Source organism: Eleutherodactylus coqui, chromosome 6, assembly GCF_035609145.1.
Source record: "Eleutherodactylus coqui strain aEleCoq1 chromosome 6, aEleCoq1.hap1, whole genome shotgun sequence".
NCBI classification, from domain to species: domain Eukaryota; kingdom Metazoa; phylum Chordata; class Amphibia; order Anura; family Eleutherodactylidae; genus Eleutherodactylus; species Eleutherodactylus coqui.
In genome coordinates, this window is record NC_089842.1 from 167441755 (window position 1) to 167462566 (window position 20812).

At 43.6% G+C, this 20812-nt stretch overlaps 1 protein-coding gene across 2 annotated transcripts in view; it reads right to left on the reverse strand.

Annotated features, from left to right (window-relative positions):
- Positions 1–20579, reverse strand: part of JAG2 (jagged canonical Notch ligand 2) — a 71149-nt gene extending 50570 nt beyond the window's left edge. For both annotated transcript variants that reach the window (XM_066608171.1, XM_066608169.1), the window contains exons 1-2: positions 20340–20579; positions 19102–19428 (exon numbers count right to left, since the gene is read on the reverse strand). In XM_066608171.1, the coding sequence (XP_066464268.1) occupies positions 19102–19428; positions 20340–20492 (480 nt within the window). In that variant the 5' untranslated portion in view covers positions 20493–20579. The remainder of the gene's footprint in view (positions 1–19101; positions 19429–20339) is intronic.
- Between the last annotated feature and the right edge of the window lie 233 nt (positions 20580–20812).

Below are 20812 nucleotides of genomic sequence, written 5' to 3' on the forward strand. Positions count from 1 at the left end.
CATCCAAAGGATCAGTGAATCATCTTTTTATGGCCAGTCAAGTTGCAGTGCCAAGTACGTAGTGCAATGATGCAACATAACTATCCCTGGATAGAACCACCAGGTCCCATTATCTTGCGCCTCCTTTGTATTAAGTTCATGGAGCAGACTCTGAAAACACACATCTCCCTTTGCTGATGCGGATATTTCACCATATCATATATTTTCCACCTGCAAAAGCAGCGGCATGACAGAGCTGAGAACAACAGGCACGGCAGAACAGCGCTTAGTCTCAAGGTTAAATTGTCATTCCTACTGGTATGCGTTTCCTCGCTCTAGTTTCTAACAGCTTGCAGTCTCCAGTGTAGTTGGATCCCACCAGTATCAAATAACATTGCTTATTCCTGGCAACCTTTAGAAGAAAATGACGCTTTCATGTCATACATTCACAGAGTCCCTTTGATTGCTTCACTTCAAATCTTTCAGCTCATTTACACATCCCAAAATTAAAAGGGGTGGGGGTTAGAAATCGGGTCAATGAGTTAACTAACCCTATTAGGAACAAGTTAATGTATAATGAGCTATTAATTATATTGTCACACAGGTTTGTAAACAGTCGCTGGGGAGTAGATACAAGTGGGGGCTGCAACTTGCCAATGTGTTCTATTCAGTGGTCCGCCAATCCTCGCTGTTTTAAGAAGGGGGAGATAGAGGCAAATACAGTTCAACAGCAAAAGCTTCCGGGTCTCACAGCAAAATCTTGGCCCCCCACCTGCCATGTCCTGAGGTCCGTTTCAGGCATCAGGGCCTGAAATGCGTTGCTTTTTTTTTTTTTGCACACCCCCAGACAAACATTGGCATTTTCACCTTTAATGATCTTATACTGCATGTTCTTAATTATCTAAAATCTGTAGCAAAGCATGATGGGAGTCTAGAATAGTAACAGACATCTATAATAATTGCACCGCAGGACAGAAAAAGTGCATATCGCCTACACAACGGTAGCTACGATTTTGTAGGTTGAATCAATATTTATGAGAACACGGAGTATCAATTTAAAGGCGGTATTATCTGGAGAAGTGTTTTATTGTCACCGCTTGCTAGGCATGCATAAATATTTCACACGTCTCCTTGGGTTGATTAAGGTTACATCTTACAGTTTATTTCCAACATGTTACAATAGCTTCAAGACAACTATGTCAAGTACATTAGCTTGTTTACTGATACATTAAACGAACATTACTACCTAAAAATTGCAAAAAAATATAAACGTCAACAGCAACTATAGGTCCGAGTTGTCATCTTCTGTAAACCCCTTACAAAAAAATGGTGCAGCGTGTGCTTACATTTGAATATACATGCTCCTAAGACCTTCCAGCTTTGACCCAATCGGGAGCTGGGGGTGTAAGGGGGCGTTCCTCCTGTCAAACCCCTAGCTTCCGGTGGCGTCAAGATACACTAATACCTATAAAAATATTCTATTTTATAAGTTGCTCAAAAAAAATAAATACGGATGGATATTAATATAGTTACAAGTAAAGTTTTTACAGGGGCTGTAAATTACAGCTATGGATGACTAGGGATGCATAAATATAAAAGAGTAGGTGAACGTACCATAACATGATAACTAGGCAGATTTGCATTTTAGGAGACATCCACCTATTGTCCAGGTCAGTGGTAATCAACACAGCATATTGAGAATGCAAAATACATACACTTTGATGGGCATAGGCATTAAATCGCTTATGCTAAAATACATACAAGTTTTGGGAGTTTGGAAAAGATACCACAGCGGCCCCATAAGAAGAGCTTTTTTGCTGTACAGAAGTGCTCATGTCCGATCATGAGGGGGCGGGGGGAGAACAATATCCCCATATAAATTGGCCTTTGCACAGATTTAACCATCATTGATTTAGTAGTAAGGTATTCAAGAGATTAGAAAACTTGGTTGTCACCCAGTTTTTTTTTTCTGCAAGTCTATATCATGGCTACAGCAGCCAAGACATCTCCCACAAGAAACATCCCATTCCTCCAAGATACAAGTTTGCCAATGCCCATCCACATTAGATACTTCATCTCAGAGAGAAAGCAAAAAGAGGAAGAAAAATGCCCCAGGAGGCACCTTGCAACCCCACATCTGCACACCAGTACATATGATTACTGACTAGAGATGAGCGAGTATACTCGCTAAGGGCAATTGCTCGAGCGAGCATTGCCCTTAGCGAGTACCTGCCCGCTCAGGAGCAAAGACCCCCCCCCCCCCCCCGCTGACTGCCACAACTCACCTGTCACCCGCGCCGGCAGCCGAACCTTCTCTGCCAAGCAGGGAGATACTCGCTAAGGACAATGCTTAATCGAGCAATTGTCCTTAGCGAGTATACTCGCTCATCTCTATTACTGACCATCCATAACCTCTAGCTTTGTTTTCAATTCCCAGTCATCGTTATAAGGCTTGTATAAAGAGTCTAACATCAGCTTGCAGAAATGCTGCCTTTCAATAGGTGGCAGAGGTATTTTTCCATCTTCCTTATTTGCATATTTCCCAGTGGAGCACAGCTGGCCTTATAAGTCTTCTCACTGACCTAGGTGCTCTCATTAAGGATCCTTCCCAATCCACAAAAAACAAAATATACAAAAGAGACCGAGCTCTACCAAGCAGCACATATTTTCTTATGACATTTCCAGTCAGTTTGTAGTAAAAAAAAAAAAAAAAAAAAGTATATATATATATATATATATATATATATATATATATATATATATATATATATATATATATATATATATCTCCCAACGAAAATCCCTACGTGAACCCTGAATACAGTGGTGAACTTATTAGGACTAGCTCACCTACCTGACCTCATTAACTTGCCTGTACAAAGCAAGGACAGATCCTCAACATGCTACAACTTCTTTGAAGACCTTTTTTTACAGTTTGAGCAAGAAACAACCAATTACAATATTCCCTTATGTTCTTTTGTGAAGACATTTGGGAAGGGGGGGGGGGGGGTTTATGGGATTAGAACAGACAGATTAGCTGTAACAAAAATCTACATATCCCATCATAAAATTGATCATAGGAAAATAAAAAATTAATAAATAAAAAGAACTACACATGTGTTCTATGACATTGAGATAAAGAATACACAGAGTACAAGTGAAAGGGTCTTGAATCTGGTTCTCACTGCAATGTCCTATAAATAACTGCGTCTTACAGTATGCAAGCCAGAGCGGCACCAATCCAGAAGCCAGGCCTATAAACACTATCAAGCGGCAAAACACTTCTGTGCACTTCGTTCTATGTATTACATTCCTACGTCATGCCGTGTCAGGAAAGTTGTAATGAGAGAACACTGAAGTCGGCACACACACAAAAACAGCAAAATTAACATTCAAGGCTACAAAAACAGCCGTTTCAGAGACATCAATAAGTCAAGGAGTCACTTAACTTATTGCATCTTAGGGGCATTACAGTTCCATCAGTCTAGAAGCTAAATGGACAACAAACCACCCAACGAGTTAGTGGGACAAGCAGAAGGGCATCAGATGGAATGTGATCCTCAAAAACTGAAGAAAGGCTCCCAAGGACTGCAGCAACTGTAGGAAGCAGCCAAGATGTCTAGGTGACCTGGACTGGGAAGATCATGTCATCGTTGGAGGAAGACTGCTAGGAAAACCCTTATTCCAAGACGTATTTGGAGTAGGGGCTTCCTTACCAGACCCCAAGGCTTGGTCAGTTTTCCATTGGACCGGAAGGAGGAAGACAATATCTTTTATTTCCCAGTTTCTTGGATCAAACCCAGTTCTTTTAAACAATGATGCATATGTTGGGCTCCTAAAAAAGGCAGAAATTCTACATGACTGCAGAGCTTCCCAGAACATCCATCATTTGCATCATGGTTAATAACCTACATGAAAAAGGTCTATAACACCAGTCTGCCATTATGCATATGGCCAATGGAGAAAAGCTCAGTCTGTGCTCAATACCAGAGAAGAGTCACACAGTACAATACCAGCAGCATGGACCAAAGAACTGCAGGGGTAATGTGGGCAAGATCAGCTGCTGCAGCGGTCAGAGGGACTGGGGAGGCGCAAGCGAACAACCGCCTAATTTATAGCAGACACTGAAGTTGTTGAAATCGAACCTCTCAGTGTGATTGTAACATTAATACAAGTAAGTGATTACAATATCAGAGCAAAAGGAGAATTTATTACAGAAAACTGAACACTTGAAGGGAGACTATAGTACCCTGTTGTACCGCCTGTAGCTTGGATGCAAGATGTGATACGGATGGTCATGGAGGCTCTAGTACCCTGTTGTACCGCCTCTAGCTTGCGTACAAGATGTGATACAGGTGGACATGGAGGCTCTAGTACCCTGTTGTACCACCTCTAGCTTGTGTACAAGATGTGATACAGGCAGGCATGGAGGCTCTAGTACCCTGTTGTACAGCCTCTAGCTTTGATAAAAGATGTGATATGGACAGGCATGGAGGCATACAGGTTCCATACCGTATCCTGTGGTGTAGTACTCACATTTGCGGTAACTGAGCCTTGAAATCATGCACGCTCATAAGCTGTTGGGAGTTGGTGTTCTAAATGGTCCCATACATGTTCTATTGGCAATAAATCTGGTGACCGGGCAGCCATGAAATGTGACAATGTTGCGGGGACATTCCTGTGACCCCCTTGCTGTGTGCGGCTGAGCATTATCCTGCTGGAAAATACCTCCTGGAAGTCGCCATGAGAGGAACACATGTGGCTGCAGGATGTCCTGAACATATCACTAAGCTGTCATTGTCCCTCATACCAGCCCATCACACCAGCAGTGGGGACAGTGTAGGATATTGAGGCGCTCACCCCTAGGTCTTCAGACACAAAACACACTTGCCGTTAGAACTCAAAGTAAACCTGGTTAAGGATGGTCCCACCCGTCTCTGGATAGCGGACAACATAACAGTTGAAGCTGCTCGTGCTTGTTGGACGATCAGATGATTCTCTCTACTAGTGGTCTAGTCACCTTGTGTGTGTCCTGACCAAACTGGTAGGAGGTATTGGGACCAGTGGATGTGTGAGAACGGCCCAAGTGGCAACAATTCATCGATATGACCATCCAGCGTCTCACATCCCAATAATGCACCTCTCTCAGACTCTGGTAACGGGGTGAAATTTCTTCTCTACGTCAGAGGAGTCTAGTGGTCAACCAGCTCTACACAAGGAGCCTTCGACAGCCTTTTTATAGGTCAAGGGTAGAACCACTTAGGGCCTCAGATGGCAAAACAATTAATCTAATCATGCGACAACTCTAATCATTTGCATATCTGCCCGAGATGTAACTGCATGCAGAGTTTTGTAGCAAAACGACAAATTCTTTTAGGGGCTTGATTTTTTCTTACAAAGAGTACATTAAGAGAATCAAGGCTTTACTTGCAGCTGATCTGCTTTTCATCAATGTGTTTCATTTGTGATATCACAGCTCATCCTACATACCACAGCGCACTCTCAACATGACTTGCAAAAGAAGAACGAAATCCATAGAGAATATTGAACATTTTCAAAAAGGGTCTGATGTTCAGTTTATGGTTACAGGTAGACAGAGGTTCGGATGGGCAACCAATCAGAAGACTGCTAATATATTTTCATGAGGTGGACAACACACTACAGGCCTTAGGAGGCAACTTGAAGAAGAGGTCAACAATAAGACACTTGAGACTTAAAGGAGTTGACCTGTTCAGAAAATCTATTAACTCAAAGTCCTAAAAAGGTATATGTAAATGGAAGTGGGTCTTCTCTCTCAGGACCCTCATTACTTGGCTTGAGTGGAGAGAGCTTACAATGAATCTCTTTAGTTCTAGAGCAGCGGTTCTGTATTAAACATGCAGACAACCCATTGATTTGAATGAATAATGCAATGCTCCGTTTTCCCTGTGGAGGCACTGCAGGGAGATCAAACCCTTACTGCCAGGTTCCTCCCAGATTACAGCGGACCAGTAGAGTACCAACAGGAGGAGGTTTTGCAATAGGGCTCTTAATAATAAGCATTTATAAGAAGTAGGAAAAGGCCAAACTGGTATGAAGCCCTTTAAGGGTGTGCTCACTGCTGAGACCCCTACCATCTTGGGAATGGTATCCCATTTCCCTGTTACTGTGAAAGTCGCTTCTTCCCCCGCAGTGACGTTGCTTTGAATGGACTGCTCGCTGGGCATGAGTGGTCCGCGCTCCATTCACTTTCAATGGGACTGCCAAGATACCTGACTGACGACCGCTCAGGTATTTTTGTCACTCGCACTGAAAACTTAATTTTTAGGCACGTTGGTTACCTGGCTCAAGAAATTTGTGCAACTCAGATCAAATGAATACTGCCAAGATCAGAGCTTGATTGTACAACGGACCAATGTTCCTGTAGAGCTTCTCGATCATAGTAAAAATATTAGTAATTTCAGGCTTACAAAACGAAAAGGTTTGGTTGATGACGGATTCTTCAGATACATCCACTAAACTTTGAGATGAAGTATTCTCTATTGATCTCCCTATTCTATCCAATCTCTACTGCAGAATATAACCAGTCTCAACCAATAGCTTTGGAGTCACGTATGGCTCTGAGATTCTGCAATTGGCTCTCCAGATGTCGGCAGCTCTAGAACCTACTGTGCGGTAGTTGCATGAGTAGAACATACTAGAGTCAAACCCACATCAGTGTCAGCTGCTACTAGATTATATTTTGGCTGTCGTTTTGGATCCACAATACAGAAGTGCATCCTGGCCTGATTGCGAGTCTCCTGACCTGAACTCTGAGCAATGCAAGATAACTGGTCTCCTACCCGAATTAGAGTATCAGGCGGGATCACACTTCCATATTACGGATGCAAAACAGCAGCAGAAATACAAAGAGTGCTCTCGGACTAGAGTCTGACCACCCTGTGAGGTACAGTACATATAATATCGCAGGAATTCTATTAGTTGAAGTAGTGACTTCATGATAGAATAATAAATATAATCTGGTGGTCACATGACCCACCTTCAAAAAAGGAAACAAAAGAATTTAGACAAAAAAAAAAAAGCGCTACAACAAGGTTACACTAGCAAACATATACAGAAACAAAAAGGGACTAGTTATATAGTGAAAGGATATAGATAAAAATTAAATAAAAATTTTTTTTTTTAAGTAGCCCTTTAAGAGAACAGTTTTCCCAGGACACTCCAATGTTTATAGACCCACTTTGAAAGGATGACACTATACATGCGTGTTTAAATATATGTTCTAGTCTACTGGTGAAACACATTTAGCAAATATTATAGAGAAGACAACATCTATGTAACCACCAAATTCAAGGAGGCTGCCTACTTTGGACAATCACTGATAACAGCCCATTCTACTGGTAGCCCCAGTGATCAGTGTGGGTAAACCATAAGCATATGTCCAATTCCCCCACAGCGCCACCACAGGGGAAATTAAGCATTACACAATACGGACATATCAGGTCCTCCACAGTGAGACATGCTATATGTTGCAGTTCCCCTAGTAGTGTGGGGGGGGGGGGGCTCTTGTTCTAGAACAGGCCATCGCCTTAGAATCAAGCCCCCCCTTCAGGGGAAGGTCAAGGCATAAAGCGGCCACTAAGAGTGTCTTTGGGTGGGTTTCTATCTGGCCCGAAAACATTAACCCATAGTCACATGGCGCCAATATTAACTCATTTCTGTATCCAAAATAAAGTCTATATGAGGCCAATACAACCATAGTACATTGGCAGAATATGACTGACTAGAAAGTCTACACAAGATTCGTCTATATGGCCCATTTGTAGTAATTAGGCCATTAAACAGTATAATTGTGTTCTACTATACAGGGGAACGCAGTTAGCAGTGTCTAAAATGGGACAAGTAGTGTCCTTGAGAGCATGAGAAATGCCAATACTCGGGGGTATATGGAGATGAGCGGTGAACAGCACATACAGCACTACACACATACAAGCCTCCATTCTGTCCATTGTGATTGCCCTTTGTATAGATGCTGATGATATTTCACACCCTTAGAAGTCCTTCTGTTAAGTTGTCTAAAATCCTACTCCAGCTCTCCCCGGAATAGACAAGGGTGTCGTTCTAGCCGACACGGACGTTACTGTAGCAGGTCAGCCTGCCATGTGCCAAAGCACAGACAGAGGATACATCACGGCATAATTATATGTACATACCCGGCAATAGCCTGCAAGCAGGAAAGAGTAAGATTCTATATAACATAGATTAGAGGTAGAGAACCCTTTAAAAGTCAGTTTAGGGGAACCACTGTTTAGATTGCAGGTGTCACTATTTTCATCCCGTGAATGGACACTAGTGGAGGTACAGAGGTCAGTCATGATCATATAAAAGGGTGGGGTGGGGAGATTTTACAACAGTAGTACAGTGTAGATCTTTGTAGGGGTTGGCTAGTTGGAAACTATGGATAATCTATCATCACAAGTCATCAATAGTAGATTGGCAGTTGCCCTGGGCAACAAACACCTGCTAATCAGTTGTTCTCCAGGCTGATGCACTTATGTACTGAACTTTTAAGGAATTGGACAGCTCCGTTCTTACTGTAGTGGCCAGGCTTGGTATTGCAGACCGAGTTCCATTGAAATGAATGGGAACTTTGTTTGCAATTCCAAGCTTGGCCATTGCAGTGGGAATGGAGCTGTCTGCTTTCTGCAGAATTCAGTTTAGTGTACAAGCATACCACCCTGGCAGGCAGCTAATTGGTGGGGGTCCCAGTCAAGAGACCCCTGTCAATCAACTATTGAGGACTTTTCCTGAGAACAGGCCATCCATAGTTTGCAGCTGGACAACTCCTTCGAGTAGGAAAGCCTTGGGAAGGGACCCACAACTTTCAGAACCTTTACAGCCAATTACATAAATAGCCTCTCATGCAAACACAGAGCAAAATACAGAGAACCTGAGAGGAACAGGTTTACATAAGCATGCAAGGTCTATTGAATTTTAATGAACCTCTTAACACATAATGTGGTCGGAGACACTTGACCAATGCTGTAAGAAAACATTACCACTGGAGCCAGGCAGCCACTGCATCTAAAAAGGAGTTACAGGTGTCTACCTTTTTAGGTAGTATGAAAAGGGGAGACCGTCAGCTTGACTAGTGGGTCCAGACGGCAGGCAGCATGATATATAGTTTTATGGGGATGTATTATTTTCCATTTATATCTCTGCACATTCTGAGCTGAACAGTCCAATGGGCGGTCCTGAGTATGACAGTACATACAGGAGTAGCTGTCAATCACTAATAGGACCGCCCATTGGACTGTTCAGCTCAGAATGAGCAGGGATGTAAATGAATAAAGCACAAGTTCTACTAAATCTTTCTCCATAAAACTATATATCATCCTGCTCTATAACATGTTGCCTGCAATTCGGACAGACTGCCTTTAAAAGGGTTCATATACAGTCAGTAAAAAATACGCCTGTGAAAGGACCCTTATTCGTAGGCCACTGAAGGGTCACTGCTATAGAGGCAACATATAAGCCACTAGAGGTGGGGCAGGTGACTACGGTACTACATTAGTGTGTCCTACCGCTGCTGAGCGATGCGCACACATGAATGGATCCCGACACTTAGGACTGACTGTCTTGTTCGTTCATATTGCACTGCTATACGTGCTTTAAAAGCTCCTGTAGTCTCAGCATAGCAGTGCTGTCAAAACGTCCATGGGGGACAAGTTTCATCCTAGCACAAAATACGGCATGTACTCATGGAGAAGAGTACTAACAAGAGTCAAGAACACAACCTGCTAGTCAGCTGTACACTTCTACAGGTCACAATCAGCCATTCACTGCCAACGAAAGACATGCAGTGAAATCAGACAGTAATGCCCCGGCTGTGTGAACGAGCCCTTAGGAGCCGAGTGCACCATCACTGGAGGCGTATTCGCTGCCGCCATTACAGTTGCATGTAGAGGTGCCATTTGTACTCAACAGCCCAATCTCATCTATACACCCTATTGCCAGTCTTATCTAGAGATTAGAAATTAAAAAAAATATAAGTCTTTATGTAATGGATGTCGTCTGCAGCATAGGCCAGATAGACTAAACCTGGGAAGTAGTCATTTTGTATCCTCAACAGTATAGGGAAGATCTCCTCACCTACTGCATTCAAGTTCTAGAATACTTTGCCGGCTTTTGTATCTTTAACCAACCAAGATGGCTGCCCCCATTGTCCAACCCCAAGTAACCTGGAGGGGGAAGGGAGGTATACATGCCAAATAGAAAATGTAACGTGCAAGTGTAAAACATAATGCATACACCGTCTATATCATAAGCTGGACCTCGCTTCAATCTTTTCAGCATTTGGCTTTAAATACCAGCACCTACTCCGTTGCCTAGCAACCTTTCAACCTAATCATTGACGAAGTAATGAAGGATTTGGCGCACCCTTCTCTTCAATGTCAACATGTGACAAGCCTGCAAGCATGAACGCCTACGGTAGTAATAGAGGACCAAAAATAAATATAAAATATTATATAAATATTTATATTCTAGCTAGGTTTATAGTCTTTTATACATATTAAAGGCCTGGCTCTTGCGGCCATAATTTGTTGCATGTGATGCGTGAGAGACGTGCAGAAGTACACAATGATATGAGTATTTAGTGCAGGAGATTGAAGACACGCAAATATGTATGTGTAATATGTTCCAAGACAGAACCTGCTGCGATTATTTTTTTTGCATTTCACGTAATTTCTGTGAGCGACATGGGAGCGTATGGAAAAATTGGTATACCGCATTACATGCGCAAAACCTGCAAGTAGGGTGGGACGGCTGCTGTGACTGAAATTAAAGAAAAAAAAAAAAGTTGATAAATCACAGGAGGAGAAAAAAATATATATATATATATTATATAAATAAAAACCCACTTAATCACATACTATAAATCTATACGCATCTATATGCAAATCTATATGCAAATAACGATCAGTAATATAAAGAGCCACTAAAACTCCATGCTATGTGTGCTGCACATATACAAATAATGAATGAATAATTATAGATGACTTGGAATTCTCAATGGTTCACAGATGGTGACATAGTTGGGGGAAAAAAAAAAAAAAAAAAAAAACAGATCCGCTTTCCCAGAAGGAAAGAAAAAAAAACAAAAATAAAATAAAATTCTGAAACCGAAAAGTGCAAAAGCAAAATATTGATTTAGTATTTATCATTAAAAAGCGGGGGAGGGACGGCGATCAGGGAGCGGTATGTTTTATAAAACTCTTTACAAGTCTTATCCCAGGTGAAACTTGAACAGGTGTTTAGTTTCTGAAGCGTCTGTCCGCAGGGCATAAAAATTGGTGACTTCTAGCCTGTTGCTAAGGAACAGCGCGCTCGTCGTGTAAGCTGCGAGGATGACGGAGAGGGACACTTAGCCTGGAAATCCTGTTCCTCCGCTGCAGAAGGGAAGAGGTTTTCTTTTTTTTTTTTTTTTTGAAAGTCATTAAGGAAAAGCCAGAATGACAACAGAAGATGCAAGAACCTGATCTGTGTAGAGGTTCCCACAGTGGTAGATCACATAGTAGACAGAGGTATAGCTATGGGGGGCACACAGGCAACCGGCGGCACCGCTACAGGGGGCGCACACAGGCAACTAAGGCCACAGCTACAGGGGGGCGCACACAGGCAACCGGCGGCACCGCATATCTGAGGGAATCATAAAGGTCTTTGTGCAGCAAGATGGGATATAGGTTTGCCATAAGGCATACTACCGCAACATTGTGAACCCATCCCGACAGCTGGTAAGGGCATGAGCCACAAGATGTGGCGGCAGATGTAGTACTCCTGTCTAGGGCCAATTCTATCATGCAAGTTTTGCGCATCTTGCATGGAAACAGAAGCCATTATTTGCAATAGGTCTACTAAAAGGTGACTTTACACGGGACAACCTGTCGGATGCAGCGAACACTTCTCGTTCAGTCGGAGCATACATATTACTGAACAGTAATCGTTCACATTCTTGCTGGGAATCCAAGTTAGCCTGTGTAAAAGCACCTATACAGTGCTGCGAGATAGGACATGCTTAACATTTCTATTTTTCAGCAATTCTGCAGAAAACTCACCTATTATTTCTTATGGACGAGTTAAAAAAAAAAAAAAAATTATTCTATTCCCGTGCTATTTTCATGCTAATGATGATTTTTAATATATTAAATGAAGCGTGTGATTTCACGCACATGAGCAATATGTATTCTGAGGTTATTCTCACAAAAGCACATTGCACAAGAAGAAAAAATAAAAAAGTATCACAGGTTTACAAGTGCCATATTGCACTCGTGTCAATGCACCCTTTTATTTAGAAGGGTCAACCTAGATTAGACCATCTGAAAATGACCAAGTTTATCAGTGACTTGTACAGTATGTAAAATTTGGTGAATCATTGGACAGTTTTGTTTACACCACCCATTGGTTGACGACAAAGTTTTGGCACATGTACTTTAAGACATGGCCTTCCCCACAATGCCCAGCCCCATTATTGGAGGAAGCACTGAAAGGGTCCAAAAATCAAATAAGTATGGAATATTGCTTTTTTTTGTGCCGTCAGATCAACAAAATACTGGCACCAAAGAGACCCCATTATAGTCAATGAGGTCCATGCAGCACCCTTCAGTCCTGTGCACACCAAGGTTAAAAAAAAAAAAAAAAAAAAATGGAAACCTTAGTTTCTGTTTGTCATCCATTTATGAGTTTGTAGACGGAAGCATTAAAAACAAAAACCCAATCACAGATGTGTGCAGAGCCTTACAGAGTGGAGATAAGCTGCCGCCTATTTCCACAGGCAGAATTTTGAAAGTGCCGCAAATGGAAAAGACAACTCAATGACCGTAAAGCAATTTCCAAAGTTTTCAATTAAGACTACGACCACTTAGCGACCAAAGATCAAGTACTGCTGTGAAAGATCACAACTTAATGGGGTTTTCTGAGAATATACCGTTGATGTCCTCCACATAGGTAATCGACAGTTAATTAGTGGGGATCCTGAGCGGCAGGCCCCCACCAATCAGCTGATCTTCAAGCAACAGCAGCTGATTAGCAGGAATCCCGAGCGTCAGAACCTGGCCAATCAGCTTTTGATGGCCTATCCCAGGAATAGGTCATCAATAGTTAAATTCCCAGCAAACCCCTTTAAGGCACCGCATAAAGCATTCAGTTACAACGGGTTGTGATTTTGTGCTAATCCTCCAATCATTGGCCATGTGAAGTGTTATACCCAAAGTCACATTGAAATAGTCACAAGTTGCCCTATAAAGGGATTGTTTGGTTACCCACATTTTCACCTAAGCGCTATTGCTCAATCGGCAGTTTTTGGCTCCCTCTGGCAGTAGAAGATGGCCCCATATAGTGCTATACGGGACCATCTTCAGCTACCGGAAGGAGCAGAAGTGCTCCGAAGGTGAAAGTGCGGTTTTACCCAAAGATTACAACTCAGCAAGGAAGACAATAGCAATCCTGCCATTCCCTGCAAGAACTACCTTCCAGGCTATATACATAATTATATGTTGAACTGTATATAATCCCAGTATATAATTATGGGTGCTATGCTACAACATAACAAGCCAATACAATTTTAAACACATTAAGCTGACAAGTTCATAAACGAGGCATCTACCGAGCCGCCGTCTGACCATTACTAAACCCATAATCACATCACCAATTGTTTTCTTTAGCTCAAGTAGATGTTCATCATGATATGAGGAAGGCAAGCACAAAGAAAGAACTCCTGTGGATACCGTCAAGTCAGCGGTGATGTAAAATACAAGAGATCTCAAAGGAGGCAGCCCAGGAAAACGTCAACCATGACTCCAAAGAAATACCACTAAAAGGGTCTGTGCGCACATGGCAGATTAGGCAGGATGGTAAAGATGGAGCCGCTCTGGGTAATCATTCCTTTATATCAGAGCCCCACTGCAGGCGACTGAGACCCCCCCCCCCCCCCCAATCCCCAGGGAACAAGCCGAAGCTTTAGAGCCCAACCGGAGGACACACGGACAACTATATGCCCCAATAGGTAGAAGTGTTTGAGAGGAGCTAACCCCTCTCCTTCCCAGTAAGAGGACCTGTCACATTCCTGCCTTAGTAAATACCTACCCATGAAATAAGATAGTATGAAACTGTAGGATGCCATCTTACTGGACAAGTACAGATAGTGTAGGGATGGCTTTTTTGGGACTAAACTACCCATCCTCCACTTGGGATTCACCATCGATCAGCTGTTTGAAGAGGTCCTTCGAGTATTGCTGCTTCTTCCCAGGCATGAGAGAGCAAATCGGTTCCATTCACTTGAATGGGACCGAGCTGCAATACAAGGCACAGCCACTATACAATAAACGGCGCTATGCCTGCTATGGACTGAAGTGGCCACAGCACTTACCTGAGCACCACTGTCACTTGATGGGTAGGGATCCTGACCAGCAGGAGTCTGCCTGAACCAGTAATGATCTATTCTGGGATTAGTCCTTGAAAACTCCCTTTAAACAGGAAAGTATTTAATCCTGCTGTAAATGTATATTTGGGAGGTATACAGAGTGAGCTCAGGAGCCAAGCCAGCTCTATACCCAAAGTGTGCCAGCTGCTTCAGACAGCCAACACATGCCTGCAACAACCGATTGGCTGCAGTTGGAGCTATTGCCATTTAACTCCTTGGATGTGGTGGTCAACACTGACTGCTGCAACCAAGCAGCTAGCTGGAGGACCCCTACTCTACTCCTATTGTCTCTCAGTGACAATTGTAGGGTGCCGATCAGGTCACATGACAGCTTGGAGCCTGGTGAAGGCTCTCAGGGCAGCCATATATTGCAGTTTATTAAGTCCTGCCTATGGCAGAGCTTAATAGACTAACATTAAAATGCAGTACATAGCACAAGCGATCAAGTCATCACAAAATCAAGTCCTTCTATGGGGGACTTGGAGGGAAAGACTAATATTTCTATATTTGAAAAAAATGCATTTTTTTTTTATTACCAAGCACAACCTTATCCTAGTTTTCACATTACTGCCATCATGTCCATCAAGGTTCAAACTATTAGAATTTGGCAGTAAGAAAAAAAAAAAAGCAATAACTTGTCTTTCAAAGACCACACAACAAGCCCTCATGCAGCCATGTTGACAGAAAATTGGAACTTCTAGAACTTGAATAAAGTCCATTCAGTGTGGCTTCCAGCAGCATCATGGCTGCTATGAGGACAGTCAGTGTGCCCTTACTGTAATGCACTTGGAACATTTCAGCTGATCTTGGAAAGCAGCTAAGCGGGCCAATAGCTTACAAGGTGATGCTTTCTAGCACCCCCTGCTTGCTCAGTGTCTGCAGAGAGATGGCTCCAGGAGATGCTGTCCTAACAGCAGACACCGTGCAGTAGGGAAGATTAAAAAGCACCATATTATAGAAGCTTTGATATTAGCTTTGTCACCATATCAGTGGCAACCTATCAAATTGTGACTCCAGTACTGGACTATAATACACAATGTGATAAATAATGCAGGCTGTTTAAAAATTTACTCAGATACTTATGACAGACATTACAGTAAAACAACGCAGCGTCAGATCCAGTGTATGATATACCACCGATACCCGACGTCTGTCACGGCGTGCGCCGTCTTTGCTGGGAAGACTAGAACTGCACGCATCATACCTGACAGAACAGCCCCTCCAATGCAGATGTGAACAGCGCCTGAGAGAGTCAATAATCCGATTATGATACCTTGTACCCGCCAACTGACATCATATCCAGTATCCCCCACACACCCATTGTTGGCCAGTCTTCACACGTTTACCATGAAGTCATAATAAGGAAATAAATGAATCATCCTTCCTGGAATCCTGAACATTTCCTAAAATATATATAATTCCTTAGCTCATAAATTGAGAACATGCTGGAACTTGTGGTTCCGCAACAGCTTCAGGGCCCTAAGGGAGTCTAACGTGGCAAGTCTCCAGGTGGTAATATCATACAATGCCAACAATCACAAGGCTTTGAAGAAAGCTGGGAGAGCCAAGTGACAACCAATATGGATACTTATACAGGTTGGGTCATGAAAAAAAGTACCCACATAGCAATGCTTATGAAAAGTAATAGCAACCAATCACAGAGCAGCTTTCATTTCACCCTAGTGGTATAAGGATTGAAAGCTGAGCTGTGATTGGTTGCTATGGGCAACACAGACTGATTTTCTTTTTAGGCCACTTTCATCAGAGTGTGGCGCCGGGATACTTTTCCGTGCCCACCCCTTCCCCCCTGTACGTTCCATGAGGACTGTCACTACTCTTTCCTTGTCATACAGTGACCTACAACACATAGGTAGTGAAGTTTTCCATTTAGGGCTCTGAAAAAGTGGAGCGCCTGTTTCACATTGAGACGACTGTAAATGTGCATCCAGTTCTTAAATTCCTAAAAACGTATGTTCCTGCAAACCTGCTTCAACAAGAAGCTCTTAATATAGTTAATTGTCTCATTTTATGCATATATTAAAAAAGAAATCTAAAAGCAAAGCGCCTGACAGCCAAGATGCTAAACCAATACACAACGCATGGGATTAGAAAAAAAACACGTCCGAATTTCCCACAGAATCAGCACCACTCTTCTGCACAGGCAATGTCTGGTATTGCAGCATTCAAGCAAATGGTTGTGGGCTACAATACTGGAGACATTGGCTTTGAACAAGACCATCACCGTTTCTGGGAGAAAGCAGACCCAATTTTTAAGAGGGTTTTCCAGTTATAAACCATTGATAGTCTAACCCTAGTAAATCGGCGGAGGTCTGTGACTTGGGCCCCACACTGATCAGCTGTTCATTACACATTAAGCGGAGTTTTGCAGGAAGCAGACAGCACTGTACTCACTGCAGTGGCCAGATTTGGTATTACAAGCAAAGGTTCCCATTGAAGTGAATGAGAGAGGTCTGCAATAACAAGCATGGCCACTGCAGTGAGAACAGAGCTGTCTACTTTCTGCAGAAACACAGCTTTGCTGGTAAACTAACTGGTGCACCGAAGAGCTGATCAGTGGGGGTCCCATGTGGCAGACCTCCACCGATCTACTATTGATGGTCTAGCCTTAATATAGGACAGCAATAGTTTAAAACTGGACACCACCATTTATCCCCTCCGAACTAGCAAAGGACACAGACAGAACTCCACATCTATTCTTTAAACTGGCTCCACAGCAGTCATTGCGGCAAATGCAGACGTTTTAGCAACACTTAAGGGATAAATTTAGAGCAGCGGATTTTTGTAAAGGGGTCCAAAGGCTGCATGTGATTGGCAGCAGAGTACACCTGTCTCCGTCAAAGAAGAAGGGGTGTGCGAGAAGGGGGGAGCACGAGAGACTGGGAAAGGGTGGGGGTCAGTTATATGAGCCACTGGTGAAACCCGTGTGTTTAATGCACTTTAATCTCACACAGAGCCAGCACTACTGATATGCCTCAGACTCACACTTGGATTGGGTTTCTAACAGCTAGATGGGAACAGGAGACTGGTCATCTCCATGTGCAATAATGGACCGATGACCGCGTGCAATGGCATTCCGCAGCCCTACGTACAGGTCTGACCTCCCCCAATTAATAACGTCAAATATAAAAATCATATCCATCATACACGTAAAATAGAAGAAAAAAAAAACATAAACCAACCAAGCAAATCTCTATATCCACCATTAGAATACAGAAATAATATCAATCACATCCACAAAATTCTCCGTTTCGCAGGACTGGAATGTGAACTAGTCGCAGGCCTGTTTAACATGAAGCTACAGCTTGTGTCTAACCGTGTCATGTGCCCGTGTCCCAATCCTCCCCTCTTTTGCAGAGCCTCACGCTGGCTCAGTGCCAACTGCGCAACACACCCCCAAGGTGACAATGCATTCCCCGGAGGAGTCTCCAGCCCCGAGCCAGCCTCTCTCCAGGCAGCGTGCGCCCCGTCTGTCTGTAATATCAGCTTAACATTTGCCAGGTAAACACATTTGTCCCATTGTACAGTCACTTGGCCTCACCCCATTACACTCCCTGTGTACCAGCAACAACATAAAAGCACCCAGCCGGCTGCCTCATAAAAAGCAGCATACACAGTATCAAACTAAAAAGGTCCAATGCATGCACAAAAACACTAAGCAAGCAATGCAAAGAAAGTGTCCCTGTATAGAAATATACAGGAGGTATTCAGATATAGCAGAGCTGAGTGTGCCATTTGGAAGCAACTCAGATTACCTTTTTGCATCAAGCCTATATAATAACTTTGCTTTGTTCCAAACTGTGCAACATAAAACACATATCAGCTCTATTTGTAAACAAACAGATTACATAAACAGAAGCGGTGGTCACTAGCAGCCGTCCTATACATCAGGTACAGTTAATAGACAACCTCCAGTTTGCAAGACTCCAGCGTCCTATAGTAGTAAGCTTGGCCAACAATGTACGCTCAACTGCTGCACCCTGTGCAAATCCATATAATCTGCAAACCAGTGTTACAAGACACCCAGGTGGCTCTGGTAGCCATGCAAACGCAGGTGAAATGATTGCTACAATTTCCTTCCAAGTGCAGATCAACCAGGGTCTGTCTACCTGCAAGCAAACAAAGGGAGGGGAAAGATATAGATTTTTTCTTGGCCAGGAAGGAGAAAAATATGACAAAAGGCACATCAGTATAAACTGTATAGCGAGGGGCTGCTGGAGCCTCTAGTGCTATACAGAAGAGGGGCGAGAAACTGGAGCTGAACTAGAAGGGACGCCCAACCACCGTCCCATCCACTATGCTCTTTATTAGCAGTCAGATATGAACGAACTAGAGGGAGGAGCAGCATCACTGAATATGCAGGCAATACCTGGCGTGGTCTATTGGAAAATAGCAGCGCCAATCCTATGGTCATTCCCCAAAATATTGCATCTATGAAGAGCGAACATCACGATAGACCTGACAAATGGCGCCACCATCACCCTTCAATATTTAGCCAGCAATCAAAGAGATAAAAAGGAACAGCGACACCACTAGAGCAATGATTATACTGCCCTCTATGGAAGCGATCACAGCATGGCACCCAGGCATACAGTACCAACACAAGCCGTTAAAAGAAAAAGCAAAAATAATAGTAAGTTACGTACCGGCCATGCAAACTGAAAAGGGATAACAATCCTGCCGTTCTCGCCGGCGGCGTTTTTACCCTGTAGACTCAATTTGTTGCCCATATATATAGTATTTCCACCAAGCACCGAAGTATGTCCGGAGCCATAGTTACAGGGTCCAGTCATGGTGATCTTGGCCTGAAACTCCTTGAGGCACACTCTGAGATAGGTGTCACACTCATCCTTGCTGCAGTCCTGGTTCTGGGAGCTCTTCATATCATCGCAGCATTCCCCGTTCAACAATTCTCCGTTGACATTCTTCAGCGAGTTCAGCTGCAGCTCGAAATAACCCGTGGACTGGGAAGCCTAAATATAACACATCAAACGGAGGGAGACATCATTATGGTGCCCTGGTTGGAGCTGCCCGGGGGGTAAGGGAGGGGAAGGAGAAGAAGGGGGGACCAGATTACATGTTGCCCCCATAAGAGCAGAACAAATGCAGATTAATTGCTGCTGGTCATAAAATGTATTGATTGCATGGGGGAAATGCAAGCAGGGATGATCGGAGCGCACCCACATCGATCTGCAGGAGGGATCACTTACAGCAGGAGAGGGTGCATTATGGGGATATGGTGTAGCAGCATATATACAATAATAGGCATCCTGTAGTATACAGCTATATACTAATAGTCCCAGCTGACACACTTGCAAAAAAAGACCCCTGAAAAAAAAACTTTATGCAATGTTCCAGAACAGATTATACTGCGAGGATTTAATCCTAATCTTTTATTATAGTGCAGATATAGGTTTACGACATGCAATTAAATCCCCGTCCTCATGGATGCATCGTGTAATAATCCACTTCGGTGAATTATATTGTCATTATTAGGCACAGCAGGGCTCTCCGGCCATTCTAATTAATTATAATCCAATGCTCGCTTATATTATACCCATAAGAAATAAATTAAAAAAAATATAAAAAAATTACTATAAAGAAAAAAAAAAAAAAACATTGGGAGAGGTGACTGCCCTGCACTGTACTCCGATCACACCCAGAGCTGCAAATAGATCATCAAATTATGCAAAAATAGTAAATGCATAAATTCTTCTAAAAGCAAATAAAGAATCTAAAAGTTATTGGGGTGTCAATAGTGGATTGTAGGGGTCCCTGGAGGGGTGCAGGGGGCACAGAAGTGGCATGCAGGATTAGGGGTGTTGCAGCAGAGGTTGGGCATGTGGCAGCATTTGGGGGGCATTGCTAGAGGTGACCACCTTACCTGAACCCATAAAGTTAGCAGGATGAATCCCACCGCTGTCAGGTGGCGGCTCCCCGCTCTCTCCCGCATGGCCAGCGAGCTCAGAGCTGCCGCAAGGGATGACAGGAGGGCACAGGAGGCAGCGGCAGGCGGGCAGCCATGGAGTGAAGGCATCAGGCGGCTAGCAGCGCAGATACATGGGTTGGATGTCAGGGCAGCAGCTCCCGGCCAACTCCTCACATCACCCTGCTGCTCTCCCAGCCCCGGCTAACCACAATGCGCGGCTGACTGACAGCCCGGCCAACCACTAGCGAACGCGCTGCGTCATTCATATTCATGAGGAGGCGGAGCGCGGGGCGGGGCCGGGCTGCAGGTGGTGTCAGCGCCGCTCCACGGGCTGCTGCCGCCGCCGCGATTGTTATGGAGACGCGCAGTGTGTAGTGTGAGAGCGGATGCGCCGGGAAGCTCGTGCCAAGTGCGCCAAGAAATGGCGC